General features: G+C 43.7%; 1 protein-coding gene and 1 pseudogene across 1 annotated transcript in view; both read left to right on the top strand.

Annotated features, from left to right (window-relative positions):
- Positions 1–17,688, top strand: part of C5H3orf20 (chromosome 5 C3orf20 homolog) — a 104,941-nt gene that overhangs the window by 55,419 nt on the left and 31,834 nt on the right. The window contains exons 9-10 of the mRNA XM_075550893.1: positions 14,156–14,279; positions 16,827–17,073. Of these exons, the coding sequence (XP_075407008.1) occupies positions 14,156–14,279; positions 16,827–17,073 (371 nt within the window). The remainder of the gene's footprint in view (positions 1–14,155; positions 14,280–16,826; positions 17,074–17,688) is intronic.
- On the top strand, positions 14,969–15,521 carry LOC142448529 (destrin pseudogene; annotated as a pseudogene).

Genomic DNA, 17,688 nt, shown 5'->3' with positions numbered 1-17,688 from the left:
AATAGCCCCACTTGTCGCTCTCAAAGTTTTCCAGTTTGACGATAAATCCTGTGGTCATCCTGAGCGCAAGGTCTGGAAGCCCTGGAGGCAGTGTCACATCCTGCCTAAGCCTGTAGACCTGCAGAGCTGACTCATCTGCCACTTGTCATGGAGTTGAGCCTGACTCTTGGTGACCCAGATGGAGCAGCACTGTGCTCCACAAGATTTTCAATGGCCAAGTCTTGAAAGCAGATCGCTCAGTCCTTTCTCCCAGTGCCCCTCCGGGTGAGCTCACACTTTCAGCCTTGTCATTAGCAGCCCAGTTAGCCAGGTGCACCAACTGGGGACTCCACAGTTGACCTAGCAGGCGAAAAGCTTCAGTGCCATCGTTTTCATTTACCTGAGGAGACTAAGGGAGGATTTGCCGAGAACAGTGTTGACTGTTTCTCCAGGAGGAGCAGTCAGCGTCTATGTTTCCCACAGCATTTCCCACTCAGCAGCTTTCCAACGTCATTAATGCATTAATGAATCAATTAGCCCTTGCACTGTGCCGCTTTGGATTACACGAACCAAACCCACTCCCGTGGAATCCATTCTGACTCATAGAAGAAAGTAGAGCTAGTTTCCAAGGTAGTAACTCTTTATAGAAACAGACTACCATCTCTTTGTCCTGTGGAGCGCTGGCGGGTTCCAGTTAGCAGCTGAGCGCTTTAACCACAGTGCCACCAGGGCTCCTGATTGGCGGATGGGATATAGGAATGAAGAAGTTACACTCCCTCTCATCTCTGAGATAGTTTTAGTCTATTGGAAGGGACCAAATCATCACCGCTAGTCCTAATGCAGCTCGATGAGTGTCGTGGGCCAGAGAGAAGAGTGCTGGGGACACTGTTGGGTATGGATGGGGGTGGGGTGGGGGAGGGAGGCAAGGAGAGAAAAGTGTTCATTGGAGGTGTCTCAGGAGAATTCCGAGAAATGCAGATGCCAGTGCATTTCAATCTAGTCTGGTTATTTCAAAGACCAAACTATGCGAAGAGTTTTCAGTTCACCGTGAGATTAGGAGCCCTGGTGGCAAGTTACATGTTGGGCTGCTAGTTCAAGGTCATCAACTGGAAGCTAACAGCAGCTCCTCTGAAGAAAGAGGAGGCTTTCTGCTCCTGTAATCATTTATAGCCTAGGAAACCCACAGAGGCATTTCTATTCTGCCCTAAAGGGTCATTATGAGTCATAATCTATTCAATAGCCCAGTGTTTTGTGGCTTGGGTTTTCAGTTTGGGCTAAGAGAAATATCCGATTTATGGATGAGTAAATCCATAAGGGATTATCATTGCTGACATCAGATGAATCTTGACTGAAATCAGAGGATACCAGACAGGGTACTTGTATTTATTGGCTATGCGAATATATTTGACTGTGTGGATCATAGCAAACTATGGATAACATTGCACACACACAAAAGGAACTCCAGAACACTTCGTTGTGCTCACGAGGACCTTGTACATAGGCCAAGGAGCAGTTGTTGGAACAAAACAAAGAAATAGTGCATGGTTTGAAAACCAGTAAGGGTGTGCATCAGGGTTGTATTCTTTCACTAAATCTGTTCAATCTGCATGCTGAGCAAAGCATCCTAAAGCCTGGATTATGTGAAGAACAAAACATCAGGGTTGGCTGGAGACTCCTTGGCAAGTTGCAATAAGCAGACGACACACCCTAGTGTGCTGAAAGTAATGAGGTCTTGAAGCACGTCCTGATCAGATCCAAGACCACGGAGCCTTGAGCACGGATTACACCTCACGGTGCAGGAGACAAAAGTCCCGACAGCAGCATTGTGATAAGTGGAGAACAGACCAAAGACGCCAAGTTCTTCGTTTTACTTGGAGTCACAACGAAAGTTCGTAGACACAGCAGTCTGCTGCGTGAACTGCTCATGACTGCCTTAAGCGATTAAAGAGCAAAGATGTTGCTTCAAGGTGCACCTGATGCAAGCAGGCCTCCTATGCATGTGGAAGATGGACAATGGATAGGAAGATTAAAGGAGAGTTGATGCATTTGAATTATGATGTTTCCTAAGATAATACTGAGTATACTTCAACTGTCCAGATGAGCCCTAGTGGCAGAGTGGGTTATAAGTTGGACTGCTAAGTGTAAGGTCAGCAGTTTGAAACCACCAGGCACTCCATGTGTGAAAGATGAGGTTGATCTGCTTCCATAAAGATCTATAGCATCAAAAACCTACGGGGTCACTGTGAGTCAGAATCAACATGATGGCAGTGTCTGGTTTGCCAAACGAACAAACAGGTTTGTTTTAGGAGAGGTGCAGCCAGAATGCTCCTTAGAACTGAGGATGACAAGACTTCATCTCGTGTAACTTGGACATGTTTTTTGTTTTTACATTTTATTAGGGGCTCATACAACTCTTATCACAATCCATACATGTGCATACATCAATTGTATAAAGCACATCCATATATTCTTTGCCCTAATCAATTTCAAAGCATTTGCTCTCCACTTAAGCCCTTTGCATCAGGTCCTCTTTTTTTTCTCCTTTTTTCCTCCTCCCTCCCTGCTCCCCCCTCCCTCATGAGCAACTTGGACATATTATCAAGAAGAATTGGTCCTTGGAAAAAGACATCTGTTTAGGGAAGCAGAGAGCCAGTCCCAAAGAGAAAGATCCTTGTTGTGATAAATTGACTCAATGGCTGTAAAAATGGCTTCAAACATAACAACAGCTATGAGGATTATGCAGCATCAGGCGGTATTTTGTTCTGCTCTACTAGAGTTATCATGAGACAGGGTCAACTCGAAGCCACCTACACCCACAACCAAAGCACTGATACCAGAGACGCCAAACATAAGACCTTTCTTCCGTAACCCAAGTCTTTTTTTTTAACCTTAAGCAATTTTGCAAGACAGAATCAGAAATCCTAGGCTAGACTGTTTAATACAGCACCCACAAGCAACATGTATTTTGAATGTGACTAGTTCCAAGAAAGATGGGACACAAATGTAAAAGAAATCCAGATTTCAAAGACTTGGTGGGAGAAGAGAAATTAAAAGTTGTCATTCATAAGCACACATTAAGGAAGCTTATAAAGGTAAAGTGTGGCCATGAGATAAGAGGCTGAAAAGTGCATTTAAAATTATATCCTAGCTCAAAAAAGCGTAGCTCAAATGGTCTTAGGGATACTTAGCATAAGGCTAGCCAGACGAGAATACCAAAACAGCTTCTGACAACAGTACAGCCTTAGAGAGCATAGTAATTGACTAGGGAAAAACTCCTTATCTTTTCATTCAAGTTTCCCATTAACTTTTAGAAGCCCCTTGTGCATGGTATAACCTCTTAACTAAATAAGGAGATGAATAAACATCATGACTTATAATGGGCAGCAGTGTCCAAATGTTGCTTTCATGGATTGGTTCAATATCAGGATTTTTTTAAAATCTTTTTATTGGGGCTCATAAGGCTCTTATCACAATCTGTGCATACATCAATTGAGCAAAGCACCCTTATACATTCGTTGCACTTGTCATTCTCATAATTCACCTTCCACTTAGGTTCCTGGAATCAGCTCGGTTTCCCTTTTTTTCCCCTGTCCCCCTCCCTCCCCGATCCCACCCCTGGTCCCTTGATAGTTTATAAGTAATTATTATATCTTATCTTACACTCCCCGGCATCTCCCCTCACCCGCCTCCCCATTGCCCATCTCCCAGAGAGGAGGTTACACATAGATCTCCGAGATCGGTTCTCCCTTTCTACACCCCCTTCCCTCCTGGTGTCACCACTCCCACCGCTGGTGTTGAGGGGTTTGTCTGTCCTAGATTCCCTGTGCCTCCAGATCCCCACTGCACCACTGTACATCCTCTGGTATAACCAGGTCCGCAAGGCAAGGTAGAATTGGGGTCATGATGATTGGAAGGGGAGGAAGCGTTCAGGAACTAGAGGAAGGTTTTTAGTTCCATTGTTGCTACACTGAACCCTGAGTGGCCCATCTCCTCCACACTACCCCTCTGGAAGGGGTGTCCAGCTGTCTACAGATGGGCATTGGGTCCCCGTCACGCACTCCCCCTCTTTCATGGTGATGTGATTCTCACCACCACCCCACCTTTGTTGTTGGAGACCTGGTCTCCTCTGCCCTTCATGATCACCTATGTTGGTGTGCTGCTTCCATGTGGGCTTGGTTACTTCTGGGCTAGATGGCTGCTTGTTTGCTTTCGAAATCTCAACGATCATCCAATTGGTTCAGCTGTGATTATTGGGCTGGGAACACTGCAAGGAGTTTCTGAGAAAAGTTTCTGAATGTGGGGTTGGCAGAGCTTAGGCTAGGAAGAGGTCCTAGGCCTTTCCCTTCCCTAACAGGGCCTCAGTTTCCCCATCTGTATAGAGCTCTGTGATGTGCTCCCACTTGGTTACTTGTATAATCCGATCAGTTGCTAATCTACGTGTGCTATTTGGGGAAGCTTATTTTACGAAATTCCTGGTGATCTATCGGAAGGTTGTCATGGGGAAGCTTGTTAGATGGCTTCCCCAGGCACTCATCACCCTTGAAGGGCCGCCGATCAGAGTGACAGCGAAACAGCAGTTACAGCTTTTACAGTCCTGCAGCCTGGCCCATCACTAAATGTTTATATCAAAGCAGCACTTTGGAAGCAAGGCAATGCCTTAATTTAGATCCTTTATTAGCCCAGAGTGCGGTCACAAATCCTCTTTGGAAGCAGCCTGGGTATAAATTGCAAATAAATAAATTAAATTAATCGAGGAGCTGCTGCCTGGGCAGGCAATCTGAAGGATTATCGCTCCTTTGCTATTAATTGGGGCATCTTTTATAGAATCCATGCCTGCAGGGCAAGGGAGAAGCTCGACCAGCTTTATTGTTCTTCAGAATATGCGTTTACCATGTACTTTGTCCTCCTGAAACCTAAATTCTACAGAAGATAATGCACCACATTGATAGAACAAAGGGAAAACATCACATGATCACTTATATGGATGCGGAAAGGGCATTTGATAAATCCAATGCTTTTCTTACCAAACACCCTAAAGAAGATTGGAATCGAAGGGAAATTCCTCAATAGCATTGAAGGCATATGTGAAAGGCCAACAGCCAACATTACACACAATGGAGAAAGACTGAGAGACTCCTTGTTGGAATTGGGAACAAGGTAAGATGCACACTTTCAGCACCAGAAGTTCTAGCCAGAGTAAGAAGACAAGAAAAAGAAATGAAAGGTATCCTGATCTCTATTCATGGATGAGATGGTCAATCTCAGATAGAGACTATCCCCAAGGGTTCATAATAACATTTCTAGAACTAATAGAAGACTTTAGCAAAGTTGCAGGGTATAAAGTCAACAAACAAAAAGAAATCACTTGGGTTTCTACTCAATCCTTTCTCTCAAGAAGAAATTATTGAAAATATAGGTGCTATAGAAACGTATGGTGAAGAAATCAGATGGTGCTTGGCTATCAGAAGGAAGAGCATCTGGAGTCTTAAAGACTTGTCTTAAAAGAAGTGGGATCTAAGTAAGGTGTCATGCATGTGGAAGAAGCACACCAGGCTGCTTGATCTAAGGATTGTAAATAATAAAACCTAAGATCAGATCAGGGAACGGTACTAGAGCTAAGTTCTGTGTACCCAGTGTTCAGAGGGCCATGGATGACACTTCCTTCTTTGAAGAAGGAATCAATTGCCCAATTTAGGGGAAGTAGCCATGGAAAACCTTACACACAGTAGGAAAGCATTGTCTGATCCTAAAGGCCTAAGGAATGGAAGCAGAACAGTGTTGGGTCAGAAGGCACTCAGAATGTGACTGAGCAGGAGGTGCTTTCTCAAAGTAGAGCCCCCACGGTGCCATGAATGGAGTAAAGCCTGTGGGAGTGGCGCTTTCAGGGTCTCCATTTGCCGATGGGGCACAACTCAAGGTAAGTAGAAATAGCTGCCGCAATCTACTAATAATTGGAAATTGGTGCGTACAAAGTATCCATCTAGATAAATTAGAAGTAGTCAAAAATGAAATGGAATACATATATATCGATATCCTAGACATTAGTGAGCTGAAATAGACTGGTATTGGCCATTTTGAATCAGAAAATCCCATGGGTTACTATGCTGAGAATGACATACTCAGGAGGAATTCATTGTCAAACAGAATATTACAAGATCTATCTTGTAGTACAATGCCGTCTGTGATGGGATTATAGCCTCAAGAAAAACTCTTATTCAAATTTATGCGCCAACCACTACAGCTAGTGAAACAGAAATTGAAGAATTCTACCAACGTCTTCAGTCTGAAATTAATAAAACATGCAAGCAAAGTAAGTGGCTCATTATTAGCGATTAGAATGCAAAAGTTAGGGACAAAAAAGAAGGGACAGTACTTTGGAAATATGGTTTTGGGGATAGAATTGAAGGCAGATGTCACACGATGGAAATTTGCTTCTTCGTAGCAACAGTTGTAAGGATGGCGCAGACGGGGCAGTGTTTTGTCCTGATGTGCACAGAGTTGCTATGGGGTGGAACTGACTCAGTGGCACCTAACAACAACATGAATGACAGTAAAAGTCCCCAAATCCATTTTTATTCACAGGGCGCCATGTGAATTAAGTCTCTAGTGAATAATGATATCCCATTAACCAAGGAGATCAGTTGCCAGGCTCTGAGACACAGTGCATTGGAAAGTAGATTAACGCAGAGGTAGTTGGGTTAAAATGTAACACTTTTTGACCCATTTAAAATCTGTTCTAATTTTTAATATTTTCTGCTTTAATTTCTATTGAGGTCTTTCTGTTTTGTTTTGCTATTGTTGTTGGTTCTTGTTTGTTTATTTGTTCAGTATTTTATCTGAATATGAAATCCAGGATAGGCAGATTGTAGCTATGGTAACTGGATCCATCATTTCTGTGGTTAAGGCAGGGAAGGCTGGTGGGAAGTGGGGAGAGAATGTTCTGAGTACACAAAAGAAAAAACATTCTAAAATTGAATGTGATGATAAATACACAACCCCTTTTCATATGATTAAAACATTGAATTGTGTATGTGAATTATATGTTAATAAAAAATCATTTAAAAAATCAATTGAATTTCCATACACCAGTAATGAGAAATATGAAAGAGAAATCATTCCATTTACAATAGCTTCTAAGAGAATAAACTCGCTAGGAATAAATTTAGCCAGGATGTAAAGATTTAATATAATAAAAAGTATAAAACCAGGATGAATTTGATTACAGATGATGTAAGTAAGTGGATACATGTCCGTGTTCGTGTAGTGGAAGCCGTAATTGTGCTAAGATGTCATCGCTACCCAGTGCAATCTATAAAGTCACTGCAATATCTAACAAAATTCCAACGGCTTTCTTTAAGAATGTAGAAAAATTCATCCTTAGCTTCATATGGAATGACAAGAGATAACAAAGAGCTAAATCAACATTGAAAGAGAAGAACCAACAAGAAGAGGAGTTCACCCTTCCTTCTTGTTAAACACCCAGCTTGGAGCTGGATTCAGTTCTGTTTTTATTTTTGTGCACTCCTATAGTAATAAAAACAGCTTGGTCCTGGTATAACAATAAACACAGAGGCTAATGGAATCGAACTGAGACTCCAGAAATGAATCCACACCTAGATGGCCACCTGATTTTTGACAAGCTTCCTAAGTCCACTTAATGGGGAAATATGCTTAAAATGAATTGAGGACTTACACATAAACACTAAAACTGTACACTCTTTAGAAGAGCAAGCATGGGCAATGCTGTCGAGCCTAACTGTCAACAATGGAGAATCTATCTAATAGCACAAGCACCAACAGAAAAAGAATTAAGTGATAGCTCACAAAAAATGTAAACTTTTTCCTGAAAAGACTTTATTAAAAAAGGGAAAAGATAAGTCACCACTGGGAAAATACCTTCAAAAACCATATATCTGACAAGAATTTAATAACCAAAATATACATATGATATTTGGGTAATTTAACAAAAACACAAATAATCCAATAATAAAATGGACAAAGTACTTGAATAGACATTTCACCAATGACAACATTAAAATGTCCAACAAATATCTGAATAGTATTCGTGGTGTCCTTAATCATCCAACCACTTTCTAAGAGTCAGTTTTGACTCATAACAGACCCTAAATTGGGTTTACAAGACTAAATATTTATGGGATCAGACAGCCTCGTCTTTCTTAGTTGGTGGGTTTGAACCCCTGACCTTTTGTTTAGCAGCCCAATGCTTAACATTAGTCACCAGAGAGAGGCAAATCAAAACCACAATGAGAAATCATTTCATTCTCACTAGGATGGCTAAGATTTAAAAAAGAAAGAAAGAAAAATTAAACCCACTGAAAATAACAAACAGTAAGGAAATCGAAACCTTTATCCCTTGCCGAGGATCCCTGGTAGCAGAGTGGGTTACACATTGGGCTGCTAACCGAAAAGTCAACAATTGGAAACACCAGCCTCTCTGAGGGAGGAAGATGAGTCTCTACCCCGCAGAGATTTACCTTCTCAAAAACCCACAAGGGCACTTCTTCCCTGTCCTATGGGTTGGAGTAAACTCAATGGCAGTGAGTTTCTTGGAGATTCCTTGTTAGTGGGAATCCACAATGGCTGCGCCATTGTGGGAAAAGGTGGGAAGCTAGTTTCAAGGGACAATACGGTCAGTTGGCATCGCGTAGTCCACAAAGACAATGTTCTCCTGACTTTGGTGAGTAAGAACTAGCGTCTTAAATGCTTCTGAACAGCTAGCTAACTGGTAACTATTGTTCTCTTTCTATATGGAGGAAATAAGAGTAAAGAAAATCAAAGAAGTAGGGGAAACAACTAGTCCAAAGAGCTAATGGACCACACAAACACCAGTCTTCCCGACTCCGAGGCCAGAGGACGAGCATGCCTGGCAACTGCCCCAAAAGGGATTAACTTCGAAGGTCCTGTGCAGGATGGGAGCAAAATATGGACCAAAACTAAAATGATAAAAATACAGGCTTATTCACTGGATAGAGATTGGTGGAATTCCCAAGACTGTGGTCCTTAGTCACCCTTCAGTTCTAGAAATGAATTCACCCTCATCACTCAATTTTCAGCCAAACAATAGACAATTATATAAGGCAGTGGTTCTTAACGTGTGGGTCGCGACCCCTTTGGGAGCAGAACAACTCTTTCACAGGCGTCGCTTTAGACTATCGGAAAACACATATTTCCAGTTGTCTCAGGAACCTAGACAGCTCCTCTATCTTTCTCCACATGCAGATACGCCCACATGCAGATACGCCCACATGCAGATACACCCACATGCAGATACACCCACATGCAGATACGCCCACATGCAGATACGCCCACATACGAGTACCAAGTGTGAAGACTGTTAGCCATGCTACACCATACTTCAAGACAAAATTTCATTTATTTATAATTAGAAACATATATTTCACAATATATAATTCCATATTGTTTTCGTGATTAATCACTATGCTTTAATTATGTCCAGTTTGTAACAATGAGAATACATCCTGCATATCAGATATTTGCATGAGGATTTATAATAGTAGCAAAATTACAGTGATGAAGCAGTAACGAAAATACTTTTATGGTTGGGGGGTCACCACAACATGAAGAACTGTATTGAAGGGTCGCGGCATTAGGAAGGTTGAGAACCACTGGTACAAGGGGAATAAGAACAGTAATGAAGTACTTCCATCTTCAAATAAGTTGGGAACAAAAGACAATATTTACCTAAGGACACATTTCAGAAGGTTTAGGAAAAAAGGAGGAATCGACACATTGTGGACAATGCAATCAGTGGAATGAAACAAAATGTGTGTGAGTTGTTCAATGGGAAACTCTCCATAAACCTGCACCCACCTTGATTAAAAATAACAAAGAACACAGTATAGACAATGGTGCATTTAAAAAAGAGACATATATCAATGTTCACTTTAAGATTATTCATAATAATCAAAAGATGGAAGCAATCTAAAGACCCATCAACAGACCACTGGATAAACAAAATATGATATATTCAGCGTCGTACATAGCACTCAGCTAGTAGGAAAAAAGACGTCTTTATGCATGCTACGTGTGAGGGGGGCTTACAGACATGATACTGAGCACAATTACCCAATCACAAAAGAACAAAGATTGTGTAACTTCTCTTATATAAAAAGAGAAATCTATAGACATCAAAATTTATTAGTGGCTACCAGGTGCAGAAGGGTAAAAAGGGAGGTGGAGTTTAACAGTAATCTTAAAAATTGCATTAATTAAGGGTAGTGTTAAACTGCCAAAACGGAATTGATATGAGAGATCTATTTATCACAATGCCTCCAATCACCACCACCCCACCACCAAAACTTTTTTTTAAAAGGGTAGCTGTGGAAGCTGCTTATGTACAACTAAACATCTCAGGGGATTTGGTTTGGAGATTTAGGGTAACAGTTTCATGGAACACACCATTAATTGGGCCAATAAATTGTTTGCTTCTTCTGTTCTATCCCCTAGTTCATTCCAGAGTGCCTCAAACCTTCAAAGTAGCCCTCTAAGACTCAACAATTGGTCTCTACTCACTTGAAGCAATAGAGAAAGAAAGAAGAGTCAGGAATGATGGGAGGAGGATATGGAATGTGTAGCTAATAGCTTCCATTAACAATTGCCACGGCCAGAGCTGGATGGTGCTGGGTTCCCATTACCAAGCATTTTGATAAAAGATTCCATAGACAAACCCTGACCAAAAGGAGGAGATGTAGAACTAAATTTCAAATTTCTATGGATTCTAGACTTCTGAAGCTATGAAGGCTGGATGAACCCCTGAAACTTGCCCTGAGATAATCCTGAAACCTTAAACAAAACAATCCCCTGATGTCCTCTTACAACCAAACAATAGATTGATTCGCTTGAGCATTGTGCTCTTTTAAGAACTATCTACATGAGATCAAATGGATAACCCCAGCTCAAAAGTGTAGATAAGAATCTTACCCCAAACCAAACGCCCTGTCATCCTGTGGATTCTGACTCATAGCAACCCTATCGTACAGGGTCGAATGCCCCCTGTGAGTTCCAAAGGCTTTAACTCTCTCTCTCTTTTCCTGATCATTTTACTGGGGACTCTTACAGATATGACAACCCATAAATCAATTACATCAAGCGAACTTGTATAGCTGCTGCCATCATCATTTTCAAACCATTTTCTTTCTACTTAAGCCCCTTGATAACAACGCCTCTTTATTCCCTCCCCCCACCCTACCACCCTCGTGAACCCTTAATAAATTATATATTATTGTGATTATTGTTTTCCCTCTTACACTGTCTGATGTATCGCTTCACCCACATTTCTGCTATTCATTCTCCCAAGGGGAGTTATACATCCATCATTGCTATCAGTTTCCCCTTCCCCACCCTCCCTTCCCAGACTCACATGGAATCATTGCTCCCATTAATGTTTCTGAGGGGTTTAACTATCCTGGATTCCATGAGTCAAAAACCCTTATCTGTACCAATGTTCATATGCCGGTCTAGCAGGATTTATGGGGTTAACTGGGGCCATAATAGTGGAGGGAGGAAGCATTCAAGAACAAGAGGAATGTTGTGTGTTTTTTCGGTGCTACATTGCACCCTAGATGAGTCCTCCCTTCCATATGTCCCTTCTGTGAGGAAGTTTTCAATGATCAACAGATGGGCTATGGGTCTCCACCCTGACCCCGCTCCTTCACAATGATAGATTGATTGTTTTTGATCTTCTGATACCTAATCCCATTGACACCTCATGATCACACAGGCTGGTGTGCTTCTTCCATGTGGAAGGCTTTAACTCCTTACGGGGGGGGGGGGGGGTAGAAAGCCTCATGAATCTTAAGGAGCAATTAATTTCCATTAACTCAGCAAAGGAAGGTGAGATCGGTTGCACAAATTAATATCATTAAGTGCACATGTAGAAACTATTGAACTGGTGTGCTTCAGGGGGAAAATCCACAGAACATGTTTTCATGACCTAGAAAGTATGGATCCCGCCTTAAAGAACTGACAATGTTTAAAGGTGGAGAAAGGAAAGCAATGGAAACTGGACAGGGGGCAATTCAGCACAGAGAATGATGACCGCTGGCTCTGAACATTGATTGGGAAGGCAACCAGGAGAAAAAGGCTTTCTAAAACTTCAAGGTTCTTTCTTCTTCTTTTTTTTTTTTTTTTTAGTTTGTTGAGTTTTACAGTTTCACTGACGTCCAATTCACAGATCCTACACTACTCTACATTTCAAGAGGTCAGTCACAGTCATGAGAATTGTACAACAATTGCCACAATCCATTCCAAGTCATTCCTTCTTCCTCGTACTCATCGTCACTCGCTCCCCATTTCCCACCAGCCTTCCCCACCATGCCATGTCCTTTTGTATCTATTAATCCACTTGCTGTCCCTATAGGTTTACCTAATCTGGGCTTCATATAAAAAAAAACCAAAAACAACATACAAAATACAAGCCAACAGCCTAACAACCATGACAGAATGAAACAGAAAAAAACCTCAATTGAAAGCCAAGCAGAAAATATTGAGAACTGGAGCAATAATTGCACAGTGGATCAAATCTTCACTATAAACACCTCTGGAATCTGAAACCAGTTTATAATACCACACAGATGCCCCAGCAGTTCAAAGGGTGCCTGAGATCATGCTCCCTGGGAAGCACACTGGAATGGAGATGACACAAGGGCAGGGATCTCTTGAGGGAAGCTGGTTTGGGCCAACAGAGAGGTTGAGCTGCAATGCAGCCACAGCAAGATACCCTTGAACCAGAATGACTCTTCACAGCAGTCCTGGACTGACACCAGAGGCCTGGGCCTCTGTCCCACAGTGACCAGTCATCATGGTCCTTGGCCAAAGGACCACCCGTTCTAGGGTAGGGCTGGTTATGAGAGCTTAGAGAAACCATCATCCATTCGGTTCTCCATTAGCGCAGGGGACATTTATTAAGCACCTGCTGCGTGACACCCGCTCCGACACAAAGGAGGTTGTCTTAGCCTAGTATTGCTATGACACAAATACCACAAGTGAGTGACTTTAAAGAACGACATTTATTTTCTCACGGAGATTACAAGGCAAAATACCAGGGTCTCGATCATGTTAATTCTTCCCTGTTGCTTTCCGCAGACATTTCTTGGCTCATTGGCAATCCTTACACACCACCAGTTTTCCCTGTCCACCCAGCCTTCACTTATCAACATGGTTAGGTTCCAAAGACCAGATAATTATGCAAACTTGGTGTTATGCCATGGTGAGGTCTCCAGTCTGGTGTCCCTTTTTGGTGTCCATGTCCCTCCCCTCACCCTCGGTGGCTCACTGGTGGTTATGTGCTCCTGGTGGTCTTGTTTGGTTTTGTTTCCCTAAGGGTGCTCATGACTCAGCAGGCTCTCTCTCCCCCACGACATCTTCCCCACCACCATGCAGCCTGTGGGGGTTGGAGGGGGATGGTGCTGGTGCTGGCCAATTGTTGGTAGCTGCTCACTCCCTACTCTGCACGGGGACCCCAGTCGTCCTACACCCGTCCCGACCTCAAAACCCTGCATGGACCTTTGTTCTCTCTCACCCTTCCTGCTTTCCCCCCACAAACCTCCTCAGCACCTTCAGACCCTCACTCAGCCCCCCTCCACCTAACAATGACCTCATATCGCCCCACTCTTGCCCTGGGCTCTCCGTGGCTAGACCCAGATGCTATGATTCAGTTTCCCATCCATCCCACACCAATATGACCCAAATGGACTGATTCCACAATATGAGATTGCATTGTGGAAAAGTCATTACCTTATAGCATTGCCTTGCATTATATCCACAAGTATAGAGGTGGTGGGGCACCATTTACTCCATCATGGAGATCAAGACCCTAGCCCCACCCTTTAATTGCTTACAGTCTACAGAGGGGGACAGGTTTTGATGAAATGAATTGTTTCTGTTCTGAAGCCTCAGAGAAAGTGTTCTGAGAGGTACACGGACAGGGGTACGTCTGTTCAGTCAAACCAGGGGAACTGTCCCAAACCAGGGTCGTGTCAGCCAAGCCAGGACCCGCGTACAGCAATTCAGGCAGAGAGGACAACACATGCTCCCAATATGCTCGACATTAGGGCGAGTCCTGGTTTCACCCGACAGGACAGACCACTTCTTATAGGGCAAATGACATCTTCCTCTCCCCTTTCCCTCCCTGCAGATGACCCATAGAATCAACAGCCTGGATGACAAGATTTCTAAGATGAGCCGGGCGCTGACTGAGCTCAAAAAGCGCTTTCAGAAGACAGTGACTCAGTTCATGAATTCTGTCTTGCTGACAGCAGGTAACAAGGGGATAGAAAGGTGGGTCATCTGTAGGTGATTTCATTGGATAGCTGCCCCTCAGCGCTCATTGATGGATTCATCCTGAGTCTGAGCCTCCAGCGAGATGAGCAAGTCAGGGGGATCCCAAGTGTCAGACTTCCATGCAGCTAATGAACCGGAGTCCTCTCCCTGCATGTCTGTTTACAGCTGTGTGTGTCTGCCTGCATTATCTTCTGATGTCTCCCATTGGCTCTCTGGGTTACTCCTCGTCCTCGGTCTCCAGAGAGGCTATCTTTCAGCTCTAGCTTTCGCACACTCTCTCCTCCATTGGTAGCCATATCGTGAGAGACCACAACTGAAGAAGGAAGTGCAGCCACCTCCCTCTGCTGCCCTTGGCCAGCCCATGGAGCTCCCCTAGGCGGAGCTGGGTGGACTCAGGAGCCCTTCCACATCTGGGCTCTCATCTGCATGGCCCTCTGACCTAGAGACAAAGGAATATATTCATCCCATCATGTGTCTCAGCCTTGCTAGATACTGAGAAGCTGGGGTTCCCTACCCCAGGACCACCCTGGGCAATTACTCCTTTCCTTGAAGACTCCATTAAAATGCTCTCATCTGGACCTCACTGAATCCCACTGCATGAAAGGACACTCTCCAGGCTCTGTGCTGGCCAGCTCCCTCTCCAGTCTCTGCCACTGCTTTGCGGACCATGGCCTCAGGAGTGCAAGTTGCTGATGAAGTGTGTCACATTTACCATGACATGAAAGTTCAGAAGAGCTCCACACTCCCGAGATAAAAAGAAAAGAAGAAAGATAGAACACTGTCATTTTTTGTCTCTGTGCAGACCAAAAGCAAAGCACCATCGTAGAAGAAGGCAGAGTCTAGGCTGGCGACATTGGAGTCACATGAACGGATTCGCTCAAGCATTTTGTGGGAATGCTTCCTGAAAAAGGAATCCAGAAAAGAAGAGTTGTGGGTTTTTTTGTGGGAGGGGGGGTTGTTTTTGTGCTCACCAGAGATAGCACCTCTGAAAAGCAAAATTGTCTATGCAAGCCCAAAGGATGTGATCAAAAACAAATTTCAAGGCAGAAAACACGAAGGTCAAGCAAACGGGCCAGGAGAGCCCCAATCAGGCTTGTAGTGCAGAGAAGCCAGGTGGATCCTTAATTATAGCTTTTGAAGGCTGTCCTGTGCAGATCATCATCCAGGGCCACCGAGCAAATGCTCCTGTGTTTCATGTTACTCTATTGCTATTCAAATAAAGCAAGTCCATTTAGGCCAGGGTCTCACAAAGGGGAAGTTTCCTTGACTTCTACGGTAAATAAAACATTCTCTTAACATGTGCAACCAGCCCTAAATAAATCTAAAGTCTAGAGTTCAAAAATTAAGAAAATAAACTGTCCTCATCTCTGAAAGGCCTTCGCTAATGCTCCCAGCCAAATCAGTCACCTCTACAACTCCCTTGGGTGCCCATGGCATTTTTGAAGTGCTTTGATTACAAGACTTACTTCCAAGCATTGTGAACATTTATTTTCCCCCGCCCTCCGCAGTCCTCCTCTGGGTCATCTGTCTGTGTCTAATGTCCTGTAAATACTAAATGTTTGGTAGGTGGATAAAGGAAAAAGAAATTCCTGACCTCAGAAGTTTTCCAAGCTGATAGAAGAAGCAAGACCAAAGTTCAAACAAATATAGCACAACAAAAGTAGATGAACGTGAGTTAAAAGATCTGGCAATGCAGGCAAGGAATCCTCGTGGGTGAGAAGAATGTGGGCCAGGAGTGCGTGCTGAAGGAGGTCCCCCCTCTGTAGTCCCTTCTGTGAGGGGGCACTAGAGGACACAGAGCCAAATGATGCCAGGCCCCAGGGCAAAAATGAGGTCGGAACTGGAGGGTAGAGAGAGATGTAATGTCTCATTTTTATATCCAGCAAACTGATCAAAACTGAACTCCAAACCCACTCCTTTCAACTCAGTGCTGACTCATAGTGAACCTATAGGACAGGGTAGAATTGCCTCTGTGACTTTCCAAGATTAGAACCGTTTACAGAAATGGAAAACCCAACCTGTCTTCCACAGAGCAGCTGGTGGTTTCAAGTGTCTGATCTTGCAGGTTGCAACTCAATGCAGAACCATTATACCGCCGGGCTCCGTGGGGTTGGGATTTTGCCTGGGATGGTACAGAAGATGAGCCCCCTCTAGTCCGGAAGCCACTCAAAATACATAGCGGTCACCATACTGAACTGAATTTTTCAATCATATGAAAAATTGTGTGAAAATGGCTCAGACCAGGCAGCACGTTATTCTGTTACATATGGGGTCACCATGAATCGGAGCCAACTCATGGGCAACTGGCAACAATGACGTATGACAACTGAGGGATGGAGCGTGGCAATGGGCAGGAGAGGTGCGACATCCCAGGCAGGGAGCAAGGAGAGTGGAAAAGCGGCTTTGGGGATGAGGTGAGGTGGGCACAAGTGGGCAGAGCCTCAGAGCAGAGGCAGAGATGGCCTAGGGCGGCTGGCTGAAAGAAGGCTGGGAAGGGAGACTAATAGCAGTGTCTGTGTTGACAGGTCTGTTCACGATAGAATACCCTGTCACAGTTGACACAGAGGTTATTCGGACCAAGATGAAATCTGGGTCTCACCATGAGCGGACACCCAAGACGAGTTTATTTTCAGGAGAATTCCTTGTACGATCTCAGTCAGCACGACCAGAATCCTCCATTGAAGAGTCTTCCAAGGAAGAATCTTTGTCTGCTCCGGTGAGCCCCACTCGGAAGGCTAACAAAAGCAAAGCCAGATCAGTGGCTGCCTCCAGGTTAGTAAGTCTTGGACCTTCCCCTTCAGTGTGTCAGATGCTCTGATGGGGAGAAGAGCCGCTATGATGAGTGAGGCAGAGGAGCTTAAATTATACGGAAGAGGAAATATGGAAGATAAACACAGGGACAAGTGAAACGGTTTTAAATAACAATAAAGGCTAAAAGAGACTATGTGGAAGTACTGGTAGTAGGGTTGGAAAATTACTGCTCATAGTCCAAATGTGGCACCCCCTTTTTAATGGTTTTTAAGACATGTTGTGTTAGTCTGGGTAGACTAGAGAAACTAATCCACAGACACCTATATATGTGTATTAAAAAGAGCTTTCTATACAAGAGCAATTGAGAAAACATCCCAGCCCAGTCCAGATCAAGTCCACAAGACCGATATTTTTCCATATGTCTGATCCCAATTTATAAAGTCCTCTTCAGATTCAGGAAACACATGCAATGATGCTGAATGCAGGAAGATCACAGGCCAGAGGGTGCAGAGTCCTGTGGATCCAGTGGCAGTGGAAGCATCTCAGCACTGGCAGGGGTCTCCATGTGGCTCCTTTAGCTCCAGGGCTCTGGCTGCATCAGGGTAGCTTCATGTGTCTTCTCAACAGGAATGTCTC

The sequence above is a fragment of the Tenrec ecaudatus genome, chromosome 5 (genome assembly GCF_050624435.1).
Source record: "Tenrec ecaudatus isolate mTenEca1 chromosome 5, mTenEca1.hap1, whole genome shotgun sequence".
NCBI lineage: Eukaryota > Metazoa > Chordata > Mammalia > Afrosoricida > Tenrecidae > Tenrec > Tenrec ecaudatus.
The sequence above is the reverse complement of the archived record's forward strand: the minus strand, read 5'-3'. Positions and strand labels throughout refer to the sequence as shown.